Below are 27,361 nucleotides of genomic sequence, written 5' to 3'. Positions count from 1 at the left end.
TATCAGTAACCTCAGTTGCACCACTTTATCATCCATTGTTAGATAATGTAGAAGTAAAATTAACAGTAAAGTAGGTAAACTGCTCTTATATTGTACTATCAGTTCTTATATTTTAGACTCACTTTATTAAAGTGTCCAGAAATAGAATAATGTGAAAATACTGTTACAACACCCACAATGAGAAATATTTCACTTGCCAAGATATTGTTTGCAGTAAGCAAGCTTGAGTCAGTAATTTAGAGAATAAGAGAGAGAGAGAGAGAGAGAGAGAGAGAGAGAGAGAGAGAGCACAGGAGAGAGTGTATGGCCCAAACAGAGAGAGAGAAAATGAGAGGCTGTGAAGAGGAAGCAGGATGGTTATAGACGGCATTTTCCCTGTATGCCAATGAGCACTGTTATTAGCCTTTGGTGCTCTCAGCTCCCCCCAGAGGTCACTGGCAGGCGGCGCGGGGTCTTACCTTAGTTAGAGACGAGAGGCGGAATCCCTTGGCCTTTTCTTTGCCCGCGTTCTGGTTGAGGTAATTACCCACAGCCAGCAGGTACTCCAGCACGCAGATAAACGCTTCACATCCCCACAGCTGCTGGCACATGCGGATCTTCTGACTAATAAGCTGCGAGACATACAGAGAGGCCAGAACGTGTCACATCCCTCCAAGGCTGGTGCCAACGCAGCCCCCACTGCAGTGATTTCTCACACGCACGCTTGCTAATGACGGCTCTCACGCCGGAGCGTGCTCACTATTAATGAATTATCACATGGCTTTTGTAATGGGGTGGGAAACTAGAGTGCAAGCAGTAGCTAGACATGAAATAATCAAGGCCTTCAGCTGCGATCGCAGCGAATGGATTACAGGTGTAATCTGGGCATTTGAAAGGTGAGATGGTTGTTGGAATTTGAGAATGATCCATCCTTCTGATACTTTCTTTCAAAACCTGTTAGATCGATTAGCTGTAATTAATTATGCTAAATTAGATACACAGCATGCATTCAGCCAGCCTTGTCAACATTCATATAGTTTCCTTCCCCTCCTGGCTTCCTCAGGACTGTTTGGGCTGCTGGAAACCTGCGGTGATGCTCAGAGCGGCTGCTATTCATTGGTCATGCTGCCTGCGTTGGTGCTCATCAGTGGGTCTGACGCCCTCTACGCTGCGGAGAGAAGAGGGAGATATCTAGTCTGTGATGTAGCACACACGCAGCCCCAGCATGAGCCACAATCTCCCAGAGATGCGGCATCTGGCCACCAGCTCGCCGTGTGTCCTTCGGCCTTGTGCTCGACACCTGCCTTGCCCCAGAGGACTTCACTCCATCTGGAACTTTTTCAGGACTTTATTTCTGCAGATGTGGCAACATGCACCGATATAACTATAAACGAACACAGATAATAGCCCTTGGGCTCCCAGTTATAAACACTACACTTACATTTTCTCTAACATAAAATCTTTTATAGGACCCATATCATGGAAAACTAAATTTTCCTCACATTGTTGGGAATAAAACAGTTGGATGTTGTAACATAGCATTACTGTTCCTCTCTCTCTCTCTCTCTCTCTCTCTCTCTCTCTCTCTCTCTCTCTCTGTGTGTGTGTGTGAGTTTGGTGGTGGAGGGGTTGGGTCCCACGTGTATAAAATCACTACTCAAAATGGTTCAAGAAACAGCACTGCCTTCAAGGCAGAGGGAACACAATTGGTTACCAGCCAACAGGTGGGGATGAATGTAGTTGGTTCAATCGGACTGGGCAGAGAATATTAAATGTCATATACAACCCCAAATGGGGGCTCTGTGTGAAAGGTAAATAAAAACAGAATGCAATAATTTGCAAATCTTATAGACCCATATTTTATTCACAATAGAACATAAATCAAATATCAGATGTTTAAAGTGAGACATTTTAACATTTTGTGAAAAATGTGAACTTTGGCAGCAACAGGATCTTGTATAGTAGACACTGCTTTTGATTTCACTCAGGAATTCAGGGGTTTATTTGGGTTGGTATTTGAACAGTAATAATCCATGTGTGCTAAATGCAGAGTAATTGTACTTGTTCAACTGTGTGACTACATTCCTAAACTCACAGTGAATAAGGACAATTTATACAACAGTACATTACCATCTCGAACTCTGATTGTGGGAGAAGTGTTCTAACCATGCTGACAGTTCATGATAACAGCTCGTTTTTTCACAAACCCTGTATCACTCCGCTGAGCCATTGCCTACAACTGCTAACAACTACGCTGCAGCTCCTTATTACATTTTTCACCAGTAAATAAACTTCAGCTCATTGTTCACATCAAAAAACAATTCTCTTCAGAGAATACTAACACAGATAAAATCACAAAGGATTTATACTAGTTTTCAATGTTATAAACACGCAAGTTTAACTTGGAAACTGAGGGCAGAGACTGGCACTAAAGACAGTTTATGAATACAAAATAATAAGAAAAACAAAGAGAGAAAACTAGTGGACAGAAAACCCATCAGAGATTCAGTTGCTGTAACAGCCGTTTTCTTTAGAGGCTGTGAGAAGCATGTCTCAAATCATTCCCCACTCCCTACATAGTGCACTAACATTACATGTAAATTATATATATATATATATATGTTATATTAGAAGTATAATGCATTGTTAAGTCCAAGTTACCGCTTTCCGTTATATGATGCAGGTGCACTACAAAGATAACATATGAAAACTTGAGATAGTTACAGCTCGCCTGAGCACATCAGGCTAGATAAAGATACTTTTGGGCAGATTAGCAGTGTATGTAGTTTACTCAGTAGGTTAGTGACATTGTAGTGAGGTGTTCTTGAGCTGAAGCGGAACCAGTCTGGCCGGTGAGTGCAGTGCAGTAGAGTTAGTTACTGTGACTGCCAACAAGCTACTTGTTAAGGAACTATAGTTTAGCAGCATGGTTTACATATAGCATATTTGACACCACTTTGACAGCACCGTTCATTTATTTCCAACTTTATTACCCAAACTGCTGTGTATAAGTAATAGAAAACTTGTGAGATTGTGTGTTATTGCCAAATAACAGCATGGCTGAGATGGGCAAGAGCCACTTCACAGACATAGGATTATTATGCAATAATATCACCTTTCCTCTCGCGCTCTATTGCTTAAATAGCAAACATTTGCACTGTACTGGTTTTTATAGAAAATGTTAGTCCCCCCACCCCACACACACACCAAAAGTTACTAATATTAGTAGTAATAATCATTGTGATAGTAGTAGTAAAATTGTTATTATTACTATTATAATTAGTAGTAGTAGTAATATTACTATTATTATTATTATTATTATTATTATTATTATTATTATTACCACCAAATCATGCTTCTGCATTGAGCCAGATGCACACCTCTCCAGAAATATAACTACACATCACTCAGATGCAGAAAGCAATGACAGTGATTGGTTAGTAGTCAGACAGACGTAGTTTAAGTTGAACAAGCCGTACAGACATATGAACTCGTCCATACTACAGACACTGCAGACAGAAACAAATTAATGGGGGAAGACTCCCTCAGACATGGTTTGGAGGTCAGGGATTAATAACAAGTTCAATCAAAGAAAATATACAGACATCTTCGGAAAATAAAAAAAAAAAACGCAATGAGAGGCAGGAAATCATGTCGGCTTTGTATTTATAGCATTTGCTTTGTTCCGAACTATGACCTACTCCCTAAATAATGCATTTTAAAGATTTAAATTTTAATATTACTACAGTACTATGTACACTACTACATAGTGCAGAGGAAGATGTTTGAGATTCTGCCCTAGTGGTGTGGCAGTGTAATTGCAGAGACACCAACGCTGAAGTATAAACGCTGATAACACTGTAGGCTCTGTGTCGAGTCAACGCAGAAGCATAAATCAGCCTTTAGTAGTAGTAGTATTGCTATTATTATTAATAATATTAGTAGTACATAATTTGTTTCATAGTAGAAGTAGTCATTATAATAATAGTATTTATATTATTAGTAATAGTACAAGTAGTGTAATATTAACTGTGATAGTATATTTATTAGTAATAGACGTATTAATATTAGTACTGCAAGTAGAAATAGTTGCAATTAATAGTGGTGTTATTAGCAGTAGTAATATTGTTACAATGTGTAGCAGTATCAAATCAAATCAAATGTATTTGTATAGATCTTTTTACAACTGTGAGCAAGCCAGGGGCGACAGTAGCAAGGAAAAGCTCAGAGCTGAGGAATAAACCTTGGGATGAACCAAGGCTCACAAGGGGAGGACCAATCCTCCTCTTGTCAATCTATTGGTAATAATAGTATTGTAGTATTGCAGTAGGATTGTTAGTAGTAGCAGTACAGAACCTGAATGTGAAAGCACAGAATCAGTTACATGCACAGTTCCTTATCACACACCTCTCCTATATTTCATACTTATTCTTCCTTCTTGTCCTGTGTTTCATTTTATTCTCCTCAACTGCTCTCAATCACAGTGGCTTTATGCTGATCTAAACTCCAGCAGCACTGAGACTGCTGCTCCATCTCCCACCACAGAGACACAGCAGGCCACACCTGAAGAGCTCTCCATGCTCCCCCAGCTGAGCCGGCCCTATTTTCCAGCCTAGCGCCCTGCCCGTCAGATGGCGGGCAAATCCGCCTTAATGTTGTGGGCTTAAAAAGTCTAGCGTGTCAGACAATCCTGCGGATTTAGAGTCAGTGGTGAAATGGAAGCCTCAGTTCCATCTTGTTTATGGCATGCTACTTTTTTTTGCAAGGGGGCCAGATTGTGTTCCGCCTACGACTTCTGAGTCTGGCCTCCACATGCCACACGGAACACACCTTGCTGCAGAGTTATGCAGCATTTAGACAGTGAATTTAAAATTGTTCTTTATTCTGGTGTGAAGTGAAGCCATTTGGAAAAAATTGAAGAAAATATTTACAATAAATATTCATTCATTCATTCATTCATTATCTGTAACCGCTTTTCCAATTCAGGGTCGCGGCGGGTCCAGAGCCTACCTGGAATCATTGGGCGCAAGGCGGGAATACACCCTGGAGGGGGCGCCAGTCCTTCACAGGGCAACACAGACACACACACTTTTTGGACTGTGGGAGGAAACCGGAGCACCCGGAGGAAACCCACGCGGACACGGGGAGAACACACCAACTCCTCACAGACAGTCACCTGGAGCAGGAATCGAATCCACAACCTCCAGGCCCCTGGAGCTGTGTGACTGTGACACTACCTGCTGCGCCACCGTGCCGCCCTACAATAAATATAATGAATTTTAATCTTTTTATATGACTGCACTCAGTTGATTATGAATATGTGTAACAAACCTGTTCTTACAATATAATGTTTTATTTCACTGGATGGTTGGACTGGTGTTGAAAAATAAGGCTACTCTCTGACTGTCCCCTCCTGAGATTTTTGCTTGCTTGCTTTGCTGTTTTTCGTTTCTCTCCTCACTGATTCGCAACTCACTCATGGCCAAACATCAACAAAGATTCACCATGCTCAACCAGCCAAAACAGAGCTCAGGAGAGCAAACTAAATCCAATGATGTGGGATATAAACCACACTAACCAAGGGCTGACACTAAAAAGCCCTGATAGTGTCCCCCGGCCAGTGTGTCAGGGCCCTAAGCTGTGTGACTGTGAGACCCTGACTTTCCTAACATGATGCAACATTAGCAGCAGTTCTAAAAGATGCACTGGTCCTTTTCTCTGAAATATCCTTGTTGTATAGTAAACAACATGTAACTCAATTTTTGTGGATTTTTAGTTTACGATATCATTTGAACACAGCAGCTGTCCTTCACCCTGTATTAAATATTTCATGATGAATGGACTAATAGAAATGCTCCAAAATGATTTATAGAGTGGCTTGGTGGTGGAGCAAGTAGTGTTGCAGTCACACAGCTTCAGGGACCTGGGGGTTGTGGATTCAAGTCTCGCTCCGGGTGACTGTCTGTGAGGAGTTTGGTGTGTTCTCCCCGTGTCCATGTGGATTTCCTCCTGGTGGTCCGGTTTCCTCACACGGTCCAAAAACACACGTTGGTAGGTGGATTGGCTGCTAACAAGTTTTCTGTAGGTGTAAGTGTGTGTATGTCGCCTTGTGAAGGACTGGCGCCCCCTCTAGTGTGTGTTCCTGCCTTGCGCCCCATGATTCGGGGTAGGCTCCAATCCTGAACTGGATTAGCAGTTACAGACAATGAATGAATTCACTTCCATTGAAAGTTAAGAAGGTCGTTCCCTAAAGTTACCCGTAAAGTTCCCGGTTTGGGAGATGTTTGTAACTGACTGCAACCCTGAAATGGATTAAGCAGCAAAGAAGAAGAAGATGATGATGATGTTTTTAATGGGACAATATGAAGCAGCTCTGCATCTTCTCAAACTGCTACTAATGCAACATAAGCCCAGCTCAACAAGATGTCTTAAATGTCAGCTAACAGTAACCGCCACAGAGACAGTTAACTCTTGGACTTCTTGGTCATGGATGACTGAGAGATCTCCAGGGGTCGTCAGATCAAATCAAATTTACTTTTATAATGCTTTTTATAAATCTTGTTGTCACAAAGCAGCTTCAAAGAATTATGGTAAAGACAAAGTTTTAACACGAAATGTAAAAACCCCCAGGAGAGCAAGCCAGGGGCAACAGTGGCAAGGAAAAACTCCCTCAGAGCTAAGAAAGAAACCTTGTGTGGAACCAAGGCTCACAAAGTGGGACCTATCCTCCTCTGGTCAACTTACCTACAAATTTTTTGACATGGTGCCAATATTGGGCCAGGAAGAAGCATGAATGACCTGATAGTGCTGTAATCGCTCATGTAAATATTTGAAGGGTAGTTTAAAAGTGATTTTGGATTCTTTAAAACAAGTAAAGAATAAAAAACGATAATCAAGCCTAATTAAATCTAGACTAATCAAATACAGCGCATAACGTTTAATCTGATTAGATTTTCCAGATTTCCATTTCTGCTCCTCACAATATAAATTACAGGAAAGCGAAAAAAACATACAAATAAATCTTTCCAGTAAACTGTGTATATTGTCTTCCTACTTGTGAAGGGCCAACGTTAGACACTTCCTGCTGACAGTTTGATTATGTTTTTTAGTAACAGGAAAATTGTGAATGCACTGCTTTAGGGTTATAACTGGGGCAGCAGGTCAATAGAGGGCGCTAAGGCACTGCCATCACTGGTGGAACTATAGTTTTTTTAACTTAGCTAAATTAATATTTCTGTAAAACTGCTACCTACTGTTAACGTCTTTTCTGTTGCCACTGGGCAATCTTTCCTTCAGGCGCCCAGGTGTACAGCAGGAGCACAGACAATCAAAAACTGTTGTTGAGGGAAATACAGATGTAGCAACATAAATTTAGCCAATCAGTGTCCTCGAAACCGACGCCTCAGGATGCTTCATTTCTCGACCTGAGTTTTCTATGTATATAGATACAGTGTGATCCAGCAATATACAGCATAGAAATAACTAATATTGTCTTATTCCTTTTTTTGCTAATACTGCATAAATTTAGGTTTCTGAAGCAATCTGCACTGTATGATTTATATAATGTAAATTATGTAAAATGCAATATAGTGTTGTTATTGTGCAGTGTGTGTTAAATTGTATTGGGATGGTTGCTGAATTTGACAATGTGGCACACACAGCCCCACCTACATTATTTTTCATCAGCCACGACTGGTTATAACAATTATTTTATTAACAAAAAATTTTGAATATATCATATCAATCCAAACAAGTTTCCCAGTGGGATCATTCTCCCATAAACCGCTCTGTAGGACACGCACAGAGAAACCTTAGTGTAGATGGTGTAGACTTTTTTACGAAATGCTGATGTTGTGTCCATGGTGTCTCTGTAAATGCTGACGCTGCTCTATGGGTCTGTGTCTAATGTTAGCCCTCAGTGTGTAGGAAGACATTACTCTCTCTTTAGTGTAAAGTCAGGTGTTTATGTGCAGAGAGGTACAGCATGATAGTCTCCCCATCCAGAAATAGTCCTACCACTTAAGATAGAAAAATGAAAAAATAAGAAAACAGAGTAAAGGCTCATATATAAAATGACCATTTATATTCATTCATTCATTGTCTGAAGCCGCTTATCAGGTTCAGGGTCGTGGTGAGTCCGGAGCCTACTCTGAATCATTAGGCACAAGGCAGGAACACACCCTGAAGGGGGCGCCATTCCTTCAACGGGGAAAACACACACTCACACCGATGGACAATTTTTAAGTTGCAAAACCACCTACCAACGTATGTTTTTGGACCGTGGAAGTTAACTGGAGGAAACCCACACGGACACGAGGAGAAGACACTCCTCACAGACAGTCACCCGGAGCAGGACTCAAACCCCCAACCCCAGGGCCCTGGAGCTGTGTGACAGCGACACTACCTGTTGCACCACCGTGTCATCTATATTTATATTTATAGATTTTATATATAAAATTCAGATTGTGAGGAGCTAAAATTAAAACATAGGGAACTGGAAAAACAAATTAAATTTCATTTCTTTTTTAATATGCCAAAAAAATGTATAATGATTTTCTAATTTAGCTTCAGATTGTCTGGAAATTAAAGTGATAAAAAGTGATAGTCTGGCCTAATACCAACACAAATGCAGAACAACTGATGATTTCTAACTGTAGATATGTACACACCCACAAGTGGCACAGGTTTGTCCGCATTACAGTTGCAGTAACACTGTTCCCAACTTAACGTCAATAGGTGACACTGTCAGGACACTGTGAAAAGAACAGAGGGACAGAAGGGCAGATTCTGCTAGTGCTGAAATGACTGTCAATCTCCAGGGCTAGGACATAAGCCCTCCAATGGCACACAACTGCTGAGTCAAGTGCATTACCTCCACTGTATATTCCCCATAACCACAGACAAATCCACTCCACTCACACAAGTTCGGACTCCTGGTTCCAGGCTTTCATCAACTCTTAGCTTATGGAGGACTCGGAAGACTAATGCCACACTCTGCCTTTCTATAACACTGCACTTTTGTCCAATGAAGGGTGTTTTCGGCAAGGTGAGTGCATCCGGTTTCAGAAAACAACGTCCGTAATGAGAACGGAAAAAGACCAATGATCGGGAAAGGGACTAAAACGAAGGCTAACTTTCCGAAACAACTGGAAAATTGAAGAGGAATTGGAGGCTAAAACTTTTCTCTTTGTCTCCGTTCATCCAGGGAAGGCTATCAAACTGCTTATGGAGCCATACATTCCCCTGGCCCCACCTTACCTTTGTCCCTGTAATAAAAGACCTGAAGGACTCTGAAGAGATTGGCCATTTGAAAAACCCTCAGCCAGCTCTAAGTGCAGATTCTTTAGCAGCAAAATCACTACATATTAATGCAGGACTCTTCCCCCTCCCCCACCACCCTCCCACAAATCCATTTCATTTATTTCTCCAGAAGCCTGCTGTCTGCCAGAATTATCTTTTGCATTAGTGAATGAGCTTTTTATTCTTTCTCTTTCTGCCTCCTTTTTTTTTGCACGGTTTGCCAGGAAGCAACTTCATGAGGCTTTTACGATGCAATAGCGGATTCTGCTCACAACGAACAAGAGGCCCAACTTCGATTGTTTTTCCAGGAACAAACTTTTCAATTTCTAGTTATGAGCCCACTGTCAATCATAATCACGGTCGCAATGCGCCGTTAACTACAAACAAATGCTTGTGCGTGCACAAACCAACACCCAAATGCCATCAGGAATTCACACACTTGCATACACACTCTCTCTGCTGCTGCTTTTGCATAAGGTGTAAGGAATAAACATCTATATATCTTTCTCCTACAGAAAACACTTCTTTGAGAAAAGACCAATCTAAATCAGAGGGTCCACTGTAGTCATATTAGTGGTGGAGGTTGGGGATTGTAATGCACCTGTATCTGTGCCTAAATATCTGTACCTGTATTTGAATTTAAACTGTATGAAGATGTGTTTTACCACCAAGAAAACATAAGAAATGTCTTTAGGTGTTTATGTCTCATGACTTGAGATCATGGCAGGCAAGTGTTGCCCTCCCCACCGCAAGTGTTTTCTGTAGGTTACATGGAACAGTGGCCCTGCTGAGAACTGTTTGTGTGACATTTGAACAAGAAATTGTTAATCTCATATCATAGTGTAGGAAATACACCTCAGAATTATAGGTGGGCAATATGATATTTTATCATTATTATGATATTTAATAGAGGTATATATCTGGAACACAAACATATCGTCACTGTACCAAAAAAAACAAAAAAAAAAAAACACGTATCTCCATTTGTGTGGATGTTTACTTTACTACATCATTTGAACATGTCGTCCTTCATTTTGTGTGAAAATTTCACAATGAATTGAAAAATAGTATTACTCCAAAATCTCTTTACAATGACTTGAAAGTTCTAAATAATAAAGTTATTATTTTTTTGAGAAATAATATGAAAATGCAGTATTTTTTTCTGAGGGACACTTTAACTTTCTGCTGAACCATGTAGCGGACCATCCTAAAAGAGGTTTTTCACCTACTGACTGACTGACTGTCACTTCATGTCGGTTTGTGAATTTGTTTGAAATATTATTGCAAAGGGAAACAAAGATATACAGCTCTATGAATGGCCGAGCTCTCATACTAACTCGCAACAGCATTTAAGATCAGCTTCGTTAGATTGGTGCTACCTGAAAAACCCTGGCTTCAGTTTGAGGCTCGGTCAAACTCTAATTAAGTACATACTTTATGTGGATCCTAATATTAGAACACCACCTCACGACCATAATCTGTCAGCCCCAGTGTCGAAGATTGTTGTGGAAAAGAGGATGAAGACCTGCTGAGACCTTAAATGGCTCAGCTTAACAGAAGGAGAGGGAGGAGAGGCAGAAGAAAAAGAGGCCACAAGTGAATGACCTTACTTACCAACTTCATATTTAAAATTTCATTTCCACCTTAAATCTGAAAAGCCGCCAAATGACCAGCTCCCAGGTTTAAAGGTGTTTTACTAAAGTGAGACTGATGTTATCTTCCTTAAAATTTTTCCCTTCCATCAATGTAAGTCAATCCACAAATGGGTCAGTTTGTGATGCTCATATTGGCATTATTCATGAGCTTCATATTTGAATTTTCTGTTCCACCGTAAAAAAGGGACTAAGTGAGGGTGAAGTCAGATTTTGAAAATATGCCTGTTACATCTGTATGAAAACTATGGCAGTCCACATTTTAAATTTCACATGCATATTTGTAAATGCAATATCAGTGGGTTACAAGTAGTGCCCTAATTATGACATTACCCTAGTAAGTTGACAGTTGTTTCCTACAGCAAAAATCATATAATATAATATAATATAATATAATATAATAGATACAAATTATCTGTTTATGACTCATTATCTGTTCATTTGAAATAATGTATCCAGTGTTAGAGCACTAAATGTAAAGAGTAATGGCCCAGGATTCAGTCGAGAGAGAGGAGAATTTGCTCAAATGGGAAAGAGAGAAAAAAGAGAGCAAGACCATGAGGGAGACAGGGAGAAATAGTGGCATACAGAGAGACAGAAAGACAGTGTGTGTGACTGACCGGTTTCAGGTCTTCTATGCTGATGGGCAGTTCTCTGAGGGTCAGCAGCAGGTCCAGCTGGGTGCTCAGGTACGGAATATTACACATCTGAGAAGAAAGTGAACATATTGCGATAAAACTTTGTCAAACATCTCTATCATGAATTTTCTATCAATCAAGCTGTCTATTATTCTTTCTCTTCTCTTACACATACACAAACCAACACTATATATGTATGAGTCATAAACGATCTTAAACATCGTTTTATATATATATATATATATATGTATATATATATGTGTGTGTGTGTGTATGTGTGTGTTATGGCCAAAAAAATGCCCACATTAGCAGGTAAGGTTTGGGTGGTGGATCATTCTCAGCACTGAAATGACGCTGACATGGTGTTGGTGTGTTAGTGTGTGTTGTGCTAGTACAAGTGAATGGACAGTGATTGTAGAAACAAGGAGGTGGTCATAAAATTATGGATGATGGTGCCTGGGTTCTTTTCAATAAATGGGAGAAAATTAATAAAAAAAATCTAAAAAACACTGGGTCTTTCTTTTCCTTTTTTTAGGGATAAGTCCTTAAACATCTCATATAATCGTTTAAAGGTCAGGCAAGGCCAGATGCAATCTGAATTCAAAAGCTGTCAAGTTAAATCTTCTCAGAGAGTTAAGTTTAGTGAGGGTTTTTAACCAAGAATAAAAGAGACAGGATTATGTTAATAGCCCTTTCTTTCATCAATGTGTAACTTGACAGCATACACTGAGTACACTGTAAATAACATGAAATACTAATACAATGGGATACAGTTTGAATTAATGTCTTTGTGATTATAATTACATAACATGATGAATTTAAAACATGCCATGTTTGAGTTGGCATAGGTGGCTGTGCTATGGAAATTGCGAAACTCTGTAGGCCACATTTATTATTCAATATCATTTTTTATTATAAGTTTTTAGATGTTTGTTTACATTCAGCAAAACCAATAGTTCCATTGAACACTCTTTATGCAGCTGAATAGAAGAAATGCCATTAAGCCTAGTCTAGACTTCATATTGATATTTGCATTTCATCATCATCATGAAATAAACCGAGGTTTTCAAAAGCCAGAAGAGTTGTTAGAGCTTGTTTTAATTTATTTCAAAACATTAAATGATCATGTAGGCATTCTGAGATATTTTGGTGACTGTTTGCACAACGGTTTAATAACACACAGAACTGAGCATTATTATAATGTAAAATTGGCTGTTGTTTATCAAGCTAAAATACTAGCGGGTCAGCAGCAAGAACGGTCTGTACACTGTGAAAAACAGACTTTGGGAGCCATAAAGTATTACTAGATTGAATAAGTTCATTGCGCTCTATAGCATTCACTATTCTGGGAAGGTTTTGCACTAGATGTTAGAACATTGTTGTGAAGATCTGATGGCATTCAGCATAACTGAGGTCAGTTACTGAGGTTGAATGGTTTGTTCTAGGTCACCATTCCAATAATCTCAAAGGTACTGAATGGTGGACCATTCTCACTCTGGAGAATGCAGCTTCACTTGTACACAACCCAGTGCTGGAGGAGTTTATATTCTAGTCAACACTAGACAATGGGCTTGTTGTCCTACCACATATGTGTCCCTTTTCATTGACTGTATTTCTATGTAGATCCAACAATTTAAAAAATGTCACCTTAAAGTATCTGAATTGACTAATTATAAGGAGTGCTTAACAGGTAACAAAATTTTAATCATATCTTTACCCAAAGTAAGTCTAGCTACAATAAAGCTAGAGATATACTTGTGGTGAGCATTTTATGGCTGCCTCACGTGTCCTGTGTCTGTTTGGGGCATCGGTTGTGCACATCCTCAGAAATAAACTCTACACATATACAAGGTGCAGTACACACATAAACTGTAGGGGAAGGTCAGGTGATCAGCAGCAGCAAAATGGCAGAATGTTTTGAAGAAAGGCTATGTCAGAGCCAAGCGCAAAATTACCCACATCTTTCTCTGGTCTACCCGCTAGTGTAAGCCTCCAGTTACAAGTGCAGTACATAGGCGGGTATGTGAATTGTTATATTATACTGCCAAAATTATTCGCTAGTCTGCCTCTGCACACATATGAACTTGGGTGATAACCTAATCTATAGAGTTTAATATAATGTCGGCCCACCCTTTGCAGCTATAACAGATTCAACTCTCTACAAGGTTTAGGAGTGACTTTATGGGAACTTTTGCCCATTCTTTCAGAAGTGCATTTGTAAGGTTCGACGCTCATCTTGGACAAGAGTGACTGGCTCTGCTATAATAGTCTCCGCTATAATAGGTGTTCTATCGGGTTGAAATCAATGTCTTCCACACCAAAATCACTCATCCATGTCTTTATGGAGCTTGCTTTGTGCACTGATGCACTGTCATGTTGGAACAGGAAGGGGCCATCCCCACACTGTTCCCACAAAGTTGGGAGCATGAAATTGTCCAAAATCTTGTGGTATGCTAAAGCATTACGTGATCCTTTCACTGGAACTAAAGCCCTGGAGACACTACATGACTTTTGAAATTGGGGCAGATTAAAAACAGACTGGGGATTTCACACTACAAAAGTGTTTTTTGACGATTTTTATGGAGACTGGAGAAATGTCAGAGTTTTGTTTGTGCTGCTATTTGTGTAGAACCGCAAAGAAAAAGAAACATGTAAAAATGTCTTTTGGTTGTGGATGGGAAAACATAGTGCAGCTTCTACACACTGCAGAGGGAGCTGGACATAAGTAAAATAGCACATACTTGAGGCTATGTTCCTCCTAACATAAGCGGTAGAGATAGCACACGTCACAGTGCTGTGTCATTTAAGGTGGCCCGACATGATTAGTGGATCTCTATGTTCTCATACAGCTTATTTGGGGACTTGTGCATTCAGCACTGTGTAATGTATTGTGGTTTTTCATAGTTTTACCATTTAATCCAGGCTCCACTGCATGCACTTGTGTTTACTTCCTGTCGTCTATTCTCATTGGCCTTGAGTTGGAGAAGAGTTTACACTTTGCAAATGTCCAAAGGCAGGTAAAAAAATCAAACGTTTGATATGCTGCAACTGGTCTGAAACACAATTTGGAGGCAAAAAATTGGATTCAGAGCCCCTTGCACACTATGCAACTTTCACCCCAACTGACACTTGTGACTGCACCAGAGTCTGCAGACTAGAGCCAACTAACATACAGGAAACCCAACAGGAAATCTGGGTTAAAATCAGGCTAAAATGCTTAAGGGGCAGAGCCCAGCCTCTGAAAAACTACACCATAATCCCCCTCCACCAAACTTTAAACTTGGCACAATGCAGTCAGACAAGTACCTTTCTCCTGACGACTGCCAAACCCAGACATCTCCACTGGACTGTCAGACAGAGAAACGTGATTCGTCACTCCAGAGAGCACGTCTCCACTGCTCTAGAGTCCAGTAGCGACTTTACACCACTGCATCCAACGCTTTATTTTTTGCTTGGTGATGTAAGGCTTGGATGCAGCTGCTTGACCATCGAAACCCATTCCATGAAGCGCTATTGCACTCATTTCTGATTGGTTTTCCTCTGTGGGCCATCAGACCTCTTCAGCTGATCCAGTATGCAGAATGGCTTGTCTTCAATCCTCCAAGGTTCACCCAATTCACTCCACTGCTGTGCTTTCTTCGCTGGCTTCCTGTAGCTCCCCACATCAGGTTTAAAATTCTTATGCTTGCCTACAATTGCCAGAACGGACCAGCCCCTCCCTACCTTATGGCAATGGTCAAGAGTCAGGCTGCACCACGAGCCTTTCGAGCTTCTAGTACAGCTCAACCTGACCTGCTATCCCTAAAGTCACATGGAGGACTAGTGTGAAGACTCTTCTCGGCCCTGGTGCCCAGATGGGTGAACGAACTTCCACTGGCTGTCCAAACAGTGGAATCTCTTGCATTCTTCAAACCCTGACTGAAGATTCATCTCTTTGTCCCCCACTTAGGTGAGCACTAATCTGAGTGCTCACCGTAACAGATTGTTTTTGCACTTGTAATGCACGTAACTCCTTTATTACCCCCTTTTTTTCTAGGTATGAGAACTGACTAGTTATTCCTTCTAGATTTGAGCACTGACTAGATGCTGTGTATTGTACTTACTACTTACTTTTTCTAGGTATCAGCACTGGACCTTGTTTTGACAAGAGCTCAGACCCTAATTTATTTTTACTAGCTAGGATATATATTCTGTCTGTCTGAACACTAAACATGTTTGTAAGTCACTCTAGATAAGAGCGTCTGCTAAATGCTGTAAATGTTCAAGCCCAGTTGTGTTCCTTAAAGGTACATTACATTCCCTTCTCCAGAAAGAGAGGTGATTATTTATAAGATTTCATTATAAAACTCTGGAAAATAGTATAAGTCCTGAAAAAAGATACAACTTAAACTAACTAAAGGTACAGAAATGTACCCATAAAGGTACTACCACAGTGACAATTCTTCTGAGTGTATAATACCACTATCAGTGTGACACATGGAGTCGAGGAAGGCTGAATGTATGAGCAGACAAACATTATTAAACATAAAGAAAATAAATAAGAAAATATCAAAACCTTAGAAACTCTACACTGTGCAATTTAAGGATGCTCACAGAGAACAGACAAAAAACAAGGACAAACACAAGAGTACTTATAACAGGACACAATGGGAAACACCTGGACACTCAGACAAGGTAAGAAGACATGTGACTATTCAAGGTGGGGCTAGAGTGGAGTAAAGAACAAAACAGAAGACCCACCCAAGTAGCAGAACACATGGGAAACAAAATACACAAAACAGTAAGAGCAGGAGCTGACAGGGAGCTGACTTTGGAATATTTAGCAAAGAAAGTTTCTCGACTGAACTTGTTGAACAGGTGGCATCCTATCATGGTACAACGCTGCCATTCGCTGAAATTCTGAGAGCAACCCATTTTTTCACTAATGTTTTTAAAAGCAGTCTGCATACCTAGGTGCTTGGTTTTTGTCCTTAACTAGTAATAAATATATAAAATACTCATAATCAGGATAATCCAAACAGCTGATGATATAGTAGTACAAAAATACACAAATAAATGCATTTCGGGATAAGACAGGTGAAAGAATGTTTTGGGACAGTTCTGGAACCGTTATGAAGAATGGTAGTCTGGAGCCCTGTAGACAATTTTAAAACCTTCCAGACCACACCTGAGGGTGCAGCATATAAAGTCCTCGCATCTGACTGAGGTAAGAGTCACTGTGTTTTCTTGAGCAAAGTAGGGGTGTAAAACATGGCGTTTGGATACTGCTAAAGCAATCCCAATTCTGTCCACTCTGAGTGTTTTTGTGTGTGTGTGTGTGTGTGTGTGTGTGTGTGTGTGTTTGTGTGTGTGTGTGTTTCATAGACACTAAGCTAATGGCCATGTGAAATTTGATACTATGAAAGATGATGCTGTTTGTTATGTATAGCAAAAAATACATTGCAAAACAACAGTGAAATCCAAGTACTTAATGAAATATGTGTCTACAAAAACAGTTTAAATTACACAGTATCACTTCACATGATTCACAAATACTTTATCTACATCTCCTATGTCTCTTACCTCCATCATGTATTGATCAACCAAGTGCAGTCGACTCACATCTCCTTTATAGGACTTATACATTTCTATGTCATCTGCAGTGGGCACATACCTGGTAAAAAAAATAAATAAATGTTAGATACATACAACATACAGTACATTCAGAACATTTAACAATGAATTCTGTTGAATTTGGCTATGTCAGGTTTCCTTTGAATAATATGATTATAAACTGTATAACTCATTATCATAACCCATAAAATAATGATCATAACCCCATTTTTTAAATAAGAAAACAGAGATACACTCATTGTAAGTCAGGACTTGTTTGACTGCTATGTATACTTGACAAAGGTGAGCTGTGTAGATATTGTTTAATGCATTTTAAAAGAGAATATAGGATGATTTCAGCCTTCAATTTTATAATGGAACTGACATGTAATGTACAGTCTCCAATGAGTATAGACAGAGTGACAGTTCTCTCCGGAACTGTGACAAATTTGTAATATATTCAGTTTCATTCATCGATAGTCTGTAACCGCTTATCCAGTTCAGGGTTGCGGTGGGTCCGGAGCCTACCCGGAATCACAGCGTGCAAGGCAGGAACACACCCTGGAAGGGACACCAGTCCTTCACAGGGTGACACACACTCACATATTCACTCACAGACTCACACCTATGGACAATTTTGAGTCCACAATCCACCTACAAATGTTTGCTTTTGGACCGTGGGAGGAAACAGGAGCACACCAAACTTCTCACAGACAGTCACCCAGAGCAGGACTCAAATCCACAACCCCAGGACCCTTGAGCTGTTGTGAAAGCAACACTACCTGCTATGCCACCCTGTCGCCCTTTGTAATATAATAATATTAATGTTCATGAAGCATTGTTTCTTTTTTGTTTGGACAGTCGTGGAGATACACAGCAGACAGAGCTACTACTGGTAATGCAAAAAAACTTAAACTCTCAATAAAGTCAAACAAATTGACAGCAATGTGAAGCACTACTAGGAGATCAAGCAAAAATTCTTGAGGGTTGGACTTCTGCTGGGTGAAAATATTAGAATCTAATACTCACTGCATTTTAATTCCATATCCCTAGTCTACAACAACCTAAACCTTTTGTTATCCAAGTATCCACCAAATTTTGCCATGATAAGAATATCATTTACATTTTATCACTTACATATCATAGGGTTGCCAGACCCATTTTTAAACAGAGACTTAATTAAACGTAATTAAAAAATAAAATAAAATAAAAATTGTAGTTTATTGTATATTTGCCACATCTCTAGCGAACTTAACATTGACTTTAAGCACAGTTTAAATGCAGATTAAAATGGCTTTGGGGCCCATTCTGCACTGCACTTAATTTACCTTAAAGTTCAGCTGCTTTTCTTGGGTATACTGTGTAGTGTTTTATATGCCACTGTTGAAGACAAATCTCCATTTTATGGAAATTCAGTAGAGAATAAAGTATTCTTAGTCAAAAGCAAGCGCGTCAAAGCCCCTTCTTTGAAAGCTGTGATCAGTGTCTAGCAACATCTTCTGCCTTGCTCTAATCTTGCATGTTTTGCAATGGCAAGTGAAGTGATATTTTCTGAATGTGAAAGTGGACTGTGCAGACGCCAAAAAAGGTGTCTGGAGGAAGTCGTCAGCCATCGTTAGGGATGGTCTTTGCTGGTAGAACCCACTTTCATTCAGCAAGGCCCTTTTTTCTCTCTGCTTTTCTGACATCTCTCCCCTCTCTCTTTTTTTCCTTCTCATGCTACAGTGATTTCCAGTGGCCCGAGGAATAGCAGAATGATTAAAAGCCAAGTAGCGCTGATGGCTCGAGTCAGCTTGTATAAAGCGCCTTGCCCATTGATGCTTCAGCTTGCTCCTCTCTCCTGCACCCCGTGTGAACCCAGCCTTCTACCAGAAATGGACTCCATCTCACAGCCGTTTTAGTGTGTTTCAAAGCCAAACCAAAGATGCTAAGTATTTCATAAGCCATGGGACGCAGCTTCAGAAAGTCTTGGAGAGGCTATAGTCGCCATCCATTAATATTGCAGCCCTATCTATTAAGATTGTGTTCCTGAGGCACACGCAGCAACATTAAAATATATATCACGTTTGCTTCTACAGGTAGAAAGCTTGCAGCCTTTACATTAGAGTTCTGTTTTCTTCCAGCAGGTAATCCTCCTAGAACCTCTCTGAGGATGTGTCTCGCAGAAAAGCGATCACAGCGGAGAAAGGTCCGCTTTATTCCAGCTTTCAGGCCAAAATCCCCCAGGGCAACTCAATAGTGTCCATCTTCTTCAATACCGGCTAATAAAAGTTTCATGTCTGAGCCATTCTGGTAAGAGGTTCTGGCATATGCTCTTTATCATTAGCATTAAAGAAAGCCAGCTACTTGTTTTACCTTTTTTCCCCGACATGAACTGTCAGTGACTTGGCTCAGTCTCAGAGGGCTCCATTAAGATCATTTGCTTGTCTTAGACTATATTAATGTTGAAACGATGTCATTAGAAATGCTTGTTCTGATTTTATATTTATACATTGCAATTGCATCCCTCTATGTCTTATGAAACTATGAAAAAAAAAAAAATATCTGAAGGGATGATTTAAATGAATAGATATAGAAACACTATAACACTAAAACTGATGTGAATATATAGCAATATTCAGTCATTCAAATTCTGCAACCACCTCATCCTGGTCAGGGATGGGTCCAGATTCCAGGTTCGCAAGGCAGGAACACACTCTGAATGGCGCTGAACAATTTTACACACTCACCCAGTCACTCACATACTCCGTGGAGGTTCTTGAGCTGTGTGGTAGCGACAACTAACTGTAGCACCACAGAATGTTACCACATACCATATTCAGAAAAGGAGTCGAATACTTAAGACTAAAAGAAACTCACGAGGTCACTACATTTTACTTTTTTTTTTTAATTAGAGCTGTTAAATGTTGATTGAAAAGAGCAAAGACATAGTTAAATCCTATTTCAAATAACAGACAAACATGGGCTCTAAATTAAACTTCCAGCTTCAGTGCTTCCTTAGGCTACACTTTAAAGACAAAAATAAATAAATGCACAAAATAAAACTTCTCTGCATTGCAGAGGTTTCTTAATTGTATTAAGCGCAGCTTTACACTTTGTGCAGCTGACTGTAGAATTGGCTTCATCTCTTCTGAAGTATTTCCACACTACTGAAGTTAGGTTAACACTGTGTTTTGTGGAAGAGCTGCTTTCTGTGTCACCTGCCTGCATCCTTGCTACAGCTTTCCTCTTTTCAACTAGTCGACAGCCCTCCACAGTTGCGATAAGTGGATGTGCTAGTTGAATAGTCAGTCTACCAGTCTACCAGAAACTAGCAGCAGCATTTGACCCTGAACTATGTAGGATGTAGAACTTGTTGTATGTAAAAGTTTGGGCAACCTGCATCCTCTACAAAGAGCACCCTTAGGTCCTGTCCATAAGTATCTGGATATTTTTAAAAGGGAAGAAGGAGAATCTCCTATCCAGATACGTGTTGACAGGGATTTATTTACATTTTACTCTACAACAATTGATTATTTATTGAATTTAACCTATAGAATAATGACCTATATTTACTGTATATATATAATATGTAATATTTTATTGTTTGCCAGACAAATACAATAAGTATCGTGTTATTGTTAGCTCCCTGAAATGTGTAAATGTGAAATTTGTCCAGGCCTGTCTGAACTTATGCATATTCATGTCTGCCAGTCAATTAATGCTATAATATCATAAAGCAGATGTGTCAATATCATGATTAAAGTGCCTGTCAGTTTGCCATACACACCACCCACCAGCTCTTTGAAGCTCTCCAGTAAACATGAATCACCACTTTCCCCTTCGCCTACAGTCTCCCTATGGAGGGAGCACTGCAAACGCACCTGAACAACTTCACAACAAATTCTGGCATTTACAGCTGTCCTAGCAATGCTGCCTGATATACGTATAGTGGATTTGTCCTCTTATAGTCAGTAGCGGATGCTAATGAACCATCTCTCAGCCCTGTCAAAATGGCCATTAAGCACAAGTAACTCATTTTTTAGCGCCAGAAAACATAGTTAATAGAAAATTGCTCGCAAGCCTCAACAGCTATAATTCTCCCAATATTTTGTTTGTCCTCCCACGCATTTACTTTGCAGGAATATTTTCCCACACCTCCAAAGTTTTCTGCTCCAGCAGTGTTGAGGTCTGGGCTCTTGGATGGTCAGTCCAGTGTAGTGAGAACATAAACAGCTTCTTTGTTTAATTTGCAAATGGTCTCCTTTTTTGTCTATATTATATTTTATTTCTATAAGTGGTCTTCTCATAGTTGAAGGATGAACATAAATGTCTAAGGGTTTCTTTCAGAGCTAAGAGGGCTAGTGAAATGTAAAGCCATCCGATAAATTTATCTTAATTTAGAAAGGCATTTGTGTTCCAGAATAAATGAATCAGAACTAAATGTCCTTGGGGTTGAATGATATGAAATTCTCACAACATGTTCATCGGACTGTGGAATGAAAACATTCAACTCCAGTTGTACACAGGGTGGTGCAATATCAGTAAAGGTAATCCCATGCCAGTCTTTAACTGCAAGTGTGTAGCCCAGGTAGCATGTCTTTGTGTGGTTGCTTATAACACTAGAAAAAGGTATCATGTGCAAATCAGTCAACTCCACAGTTGAGCATTTCTTCTTTGAATCTGTAGTGTTCCAAAGACTATCTCAAATTTTTGCTCTTTCGGCTCACTTAAGGTGGAAATGTCTCCAAACTCTGAAGACGGCTAACTGCATTACCGCGAGTGCTACAAAACTAAACAATACAAGTTACAAATGAGTTTCTGTGGTAATTCAAACAGTGAATAAAATCTTACAGACAAGTTCAAATTCAGACACATAAAACCAATAGTCGTTTTTTTTTCACCCTCAAATACACTGTTCCAAATTTAAAGACATGGGGATTGTGAATGCTGCCTGAAGTTCCTTGATTTCCTCTGTTTCTGATGAATAGAGATGAGATATTAAGGGTTTAATTGACAATTAGATTTTGACTTTGACTTGCAGCAACCACTGCTAGGAATAAAATCTGATGAAGAACTAGTCTAATTTAAACTTTTATACTGCCTGCAATGTTATATAAACATGTTAATCTATGTTAGTTTTATTGATAAAACAATATATTATGTGTTATAAAACCATTGGTTTATCAATTTCCAGTCATTTCTCTGCTGTATGTTTGATAAAAACAGTTTATGATTCGAGTTCATGCTATTCAAACTATCTGAGTTGTAAAATCATGATAAATATCCAGAGCACCTCAGTAATAATAACAAATATAAGTCTCTATTACAAAAAATATAAAAATCACTGTAGCAAAGTCAAAATTATAAAATAATATATGAATTAATATTGATTATCTATTATAATTAGTGTACTAATATATAATTGTTTTACTGTTATGTACACCAGTCAGCCTTAATATTATGACCACCTATTGTTTCTGTTCTCACTGTCTTTTCTCTCATCTCCAGTGAACACACAGGAAGACGTTGTAGCTCTACAGATACACACTGTATTCCATTTGTTGCTCTGCATACTTTGTTTGTTTGCACATTGTTTTTCAGTGGTCAGGGTCCCCACAGGACCACCACGGAGCAGGTATGATTTGTATGGTGGATCATTTTCAGTGCTAGGGTGAAACTGACTGCTGTGTCCGATCCAGTATCACTGCAGCACTGAGAATGATCCACCACCCAAATCGTTCCTGCTCTGTGGGGGTCCTAACCATTGAAAAACAGGGTGAAAAGGGGATAACAAAGTATGCAGAGCAACCAGTGGACTACTAACTGTAATTTTATAACTACAAAGTGCTCCTTTGTAGAATGAACCGTGAGTGCAAAAACAAATATGGTCATAATGCTATGGCTGATTGGTGTATGTTGTGCCCGACAATGAGTGATGTTTTTCATTATTATTCCAGCCCAGATTGTGTTTCTCTTTGCATGTATTATTATTAGGTATCTAAATATATATATTGTGAGCAGTGGCTAATTTCTTTTGTACCTCCTGAGAGAAGTAATGTGTTCATCAGAGAGGCCTCCATCTCCCTCATTAACAATGAACAATTTGTCCTTGAGCTCCTTTGGTTGCACAGGGAAACTTTTGAGGAAAATATCTGTGAAAAGGGCAGAAGAAAAAAAATATGAGTTCCCCCACATACACACACACACACACGCAGTCATGCACGCACACACTCATTCAGCAGCACTTGAAAGCATCTCTCCTGACAGGCAATCTTCCTACCTGCAATGGGAGAAAAAACAAAACATCTCCAAATGCATTCTGAAGACAGAAAAAAAAGCTCTGCACTTAATTACCACTCCACACAAGCCTTAGGGGCCTTACCTGCACACTGATTTGCATTGTACCAAATCTGAATTGATGAGAATTTTGTTTTACCTAATAACCTCGGAGTGCTGTAAACGAGACGCTGAGACGGGTCATGAATATTCTGAGCTGCGTTGCCTTTCGGGTGAATGAAGTAAAGCACTCATTACCGCAACATATTCACGCTTCACTCAGGCAGCATGGAGTTCAAGGGTACAGCAGAAAAAGACAGAGCAAACGTCTATTCTTCCCCCACTTCCAATGGAGAGATTACCAAAACATGGCACAAATGAGCGACAAATCCAGCTTGGGCAGAAAGACTGGATCTGAATCAGGGTTTATTCCTTTATGTGATGTCTTTGTATCTGTGCCCTGGTCCTAGGAAGAACCAAGTGGGCCAATCAGGGAGCAATTTGAGAGCATCCTAAATTTGGGGACAAATCTGGAGGCACTCTCTCTCATAAAGTAAAAACCCTGTGTTATTTATTTGGTATATTAGAGTAGTTCTAAAAGCAGTAGGCCAGGACAATGCTGTGTTTTCTACAATGTCATGCAGAATAAACAATACAATGCTAGCACTTTCTCATTCATCATAAGACCTTAACTAATGGATATTTCTAACAGGAACAAATACAAAGATGTTCTGAAATTACAAGGCACTGGGGTAAACAAAGCAGCAAGTTTTGATCCAGATGTTGAAGAATAATGCTCCTTTTCTCAGTATTATCATGAAGCCTCACGTCCAACCGTTCCCCTGCTTCAGCCAGCAATATATCTGTACCCTTTAAGAGTGCTGTTCCAGCTCGTTCCAGTTGCATTATGCCAATTAAGAGGGGAGAACAATGTTACGGGCTTCGCAAAATAGGTCCTAAGCCCTAGGATATAAAAAAAAAATGCTTCTGCTATTGTCGGAGTAGAAGGGGAAAGTGTTTTATTTAGGCATTCTGAAGGAGCAGCACTTTAGCTTGAGCATCTCTAAATCCTTTACTGAAGCACTAGCACGTAATTCCCTCCCGGGGGGGTTGATCTCGGCCTTTTATGTGACACTTTTGTTCAGGGGGAAATTATACACCGCTCACCTTATTTCCTTAGTGTGTGATTGCACTTCAACACTGCTGAGAGCTGTTCGTGTTTTCTGCTCATGACTCAACCGCTGCAGTGCCACCTGAACTTAGCCCTACCTCAAACTTTCACAACCACAGCAGGGCTTCAAAACAAAAAGGGGTTTCAGTTCCAGACTGGCCTGTACTGTGGTTTAATGTATGCACTGCAGTGGTAAACCAGGCTAGCATTACATCCCATCCTGCTCGTTACTCATACTTGTATGCTCATGGTAAATACAAATTGTTGCACCCAGAAGGAAGTGTCAGATTTAATTCGAAATAAAGGTTATAAAAATTACATTATTACATCATATTTTTGAGACAACGTATGGAAATAAAACAGAAAAAAACATCTGCATTTGTAGCTCGTGTGTACAACACATTAATTAATTAAGACAAGAAGGCAAAAAATGCCAGCCGACTTACTTTAACTGCTGCGCCAAGAGCTGAATCTCAAATATCTCTCTAAACACTTTGTAGTGCACACTGTTATATAATTACGGTATCTGCACTCACGCAGTGTATTGTATATCAACTTAACTGTTTATAATCGGCTGCAAGCTTTTGAATTAAAAACATTTAAAGCCCTGTCTGGCTGTAGCTTTTTTAAAATGTGTGAAGTGCATTACTTAGGGAACTTGGCACTTTGGTATGCAGCTCAATCCTGTTTTACCATGTTGAAAGCTGTTAGGTGCATGCGTACAGGCAAAAAGATGCATGAAATCCGATCTGACCGTTCACATTCAAGTCCACATTCATGTTCACAAATAAGATACATATCTAATAAAGGACCCAATATGAAAGTGACTCAAATCTATGTCCACATTGCTCTGAAAAGATCAGATTTTAGTCAATTCAACTGGGGAAAAAAGACATTCAGTATTTCCAGCCTGTTAATGTGAACATAATCTGTGTCATCAAGGCAAGCAGTATGCAGAGGAGCATTGTCTTGTCTGTATAACACAGAGTGTTTTTTCTTTAGGTGGATTATACCACTTTTTTTAACATCTAACACAGTTTGAAGGGTCACACACTCCCTAACCAGAATATACCGCTAAACTTAGTCAGTCAGTACCTGATCACTCAATGCAATTGAAATTCATTGCATCCAGACTGGTCTACTCTCTTCATTTTGACACTGCCAGTAAAAATAATTTTCAACACTACCAACTGCTTGAATTGCTTTCAAACTCTTCTCCGAGGCATAAGTCTCTTGCAAAGGATGCTACCAACACAACAGCACGAGTCAGAATGGAAGGCATACGCAATGGGACATTATATACTCAGTCAGAAGTCAGAGATAAGCGTGAAACTTGAATTATTCGCATGTCTCACAATGTCAAACCTCCCTGCCAAGTTTCATTCCTTCTGGGTGCAACTATTTTTTTGACAACAAGTGTACATGAAATCACATTAAAATATAATTCGAATGTTGCTTCCCTTCAGGTTCCTTGAGAAAAATAGGTCTTAAATGACTTCATTTTTAAGCCTTTTAAACTTACAGCTTATAAACTGGCATGCAAGCTGCTGCAGCGCTTATTAGAGAGATTTGTAGGACCTACAACTGCTAAATTCCAAAGAGAGCTAATACACGCTGGAGCAGGATATAAAATGGTTGACTGGCTTCAGTGCAAGCTTATATCACCTTAAACTGGACTCTGGTCAGCATGGCTGTGCTGTGCTGAAAATGGGGCCTTGAAAAAAGAAGAAAGAAAAAAAGGGAAAGTTAACTTCCCTGAATCTACCACTGTCCTGAGAGTTGAAAAACAATCCAAAGGAAATAGAGTGCCTTAAATCTGCTAATGCTGCCATCTGTATATTCTTCACATTGCCATCTGTGACAGTGTGTAAGCTGTATTGCGTACAGTAAGTCTCCAGGAATAAAGTTGCACATTAATTACCTGAGTACAGTGTGAGTTAAGCCTTAAGTACTTTCAATGAGTCATTAAGGTGCGTAAAACTCAGATGGACTGTGTCCTTCTTTTGGCTGCAGGTTTAATATTTAGCCTCGAACAGAATTCCAAATAGGTGACAGGGTGGGTGATTTGAATACTAGTTGGCACTCTGTCTGCACAAAGATGAACGTGCTAGCATTAATTTGCATGATTTATCATCCACAAAGTGTTTCTTAGGCTTTGTCCGAAAGCAGCGCACTTTACACTATATGTAATTAAAGCTGCAGCAGTGTATTTCATAAGCAGTGTACAAATGGCATGCATATAATGCACTGAGAGTAAAGAGTCATGCTCACCTCTACAAAACTCCTTACTTTAAGTTATATCATGATGTTTTCCAGTACAGGGAAAAGAGATTCTCACACCATTTCCAACTCAGTGGTTGGGTTTACACTCCAACTCCCTGAAATGTAACTAAAAATGGTCTCTTTCACATTAGGGGTGGGCAATATGGCCCTAAAATATTATGACAATATTTCAGGGTATTTTGGCAATAATGATATTCTTGACGATATATATATATATATATATATATATATATATATATATATATATATGTATATATATATATATATATATATAACACTGAAAATAATTAATTTTATTTTATTTTTATTTTAGTACAAAAACAGAATATTAATATTTTATATCCAAACCATCTCCACACGATTGTAGTCACTTGTCTTTTGGAGCAAATTTTTGAACGCAGAGCAAATTTCCCAAATTTCCACCGTACCTGTCGCTGTGCCTAAATGATGTAATGAATGTATGCCATATTACGTGTAACCACATGACG

General features: G+C 39.5%; 1 protein-coding gene across 1 annotated transcript in view; it reads right to left on the bottom strand.

The window, feature by feature from the left end:
- The window catches only part of LOC136697271 (uncharacterized), a 60,610-nt gene that overhangs the window by 16,209 nt on the left and 17,040 nt on the right, over window positions 1–27,361 (bottom strand). Inside the window, exons 9-11 of the mRNA XM_066672308.1 lie at window positions 23,184–23,295; window positions 17,132–17,222; window positions 11,552–11,638 (exon numbers count right to left, since the gene is read on the bottom strand). Of these exons, the coding sequence (XP_066528405.1) occupies window positions 11,552–11,638; window positions 17,132–17,222; window positions 23,184–23,295 (290 nt within the window). The remainder of the gene's footprint in view (window positions 1–11,551; window positions 11,639–17,131; window positions 17,223–23,183; window positions 23,296–27,361) is intronic.

The sequence above is a fragment of the Hoplias malabaricus genome, chromosome 5 (assembly GCF_029633855.1).
Source record: "Hoplias malabaricus isolate fHopMal1 chromosome 5, fHopMal1.hap1, whole genome shotgun sequence".
NCBI lineage: Eukaryota > Metazoa > Chordata > Actinopteri > Characiformes > Erythrinidae > Hoplias > Hoplias malabaricus.
Note: the sequence above shows the minus strand (reverse complement) of the source record. Positions and strands in the feature narration are given on the sequence as shown.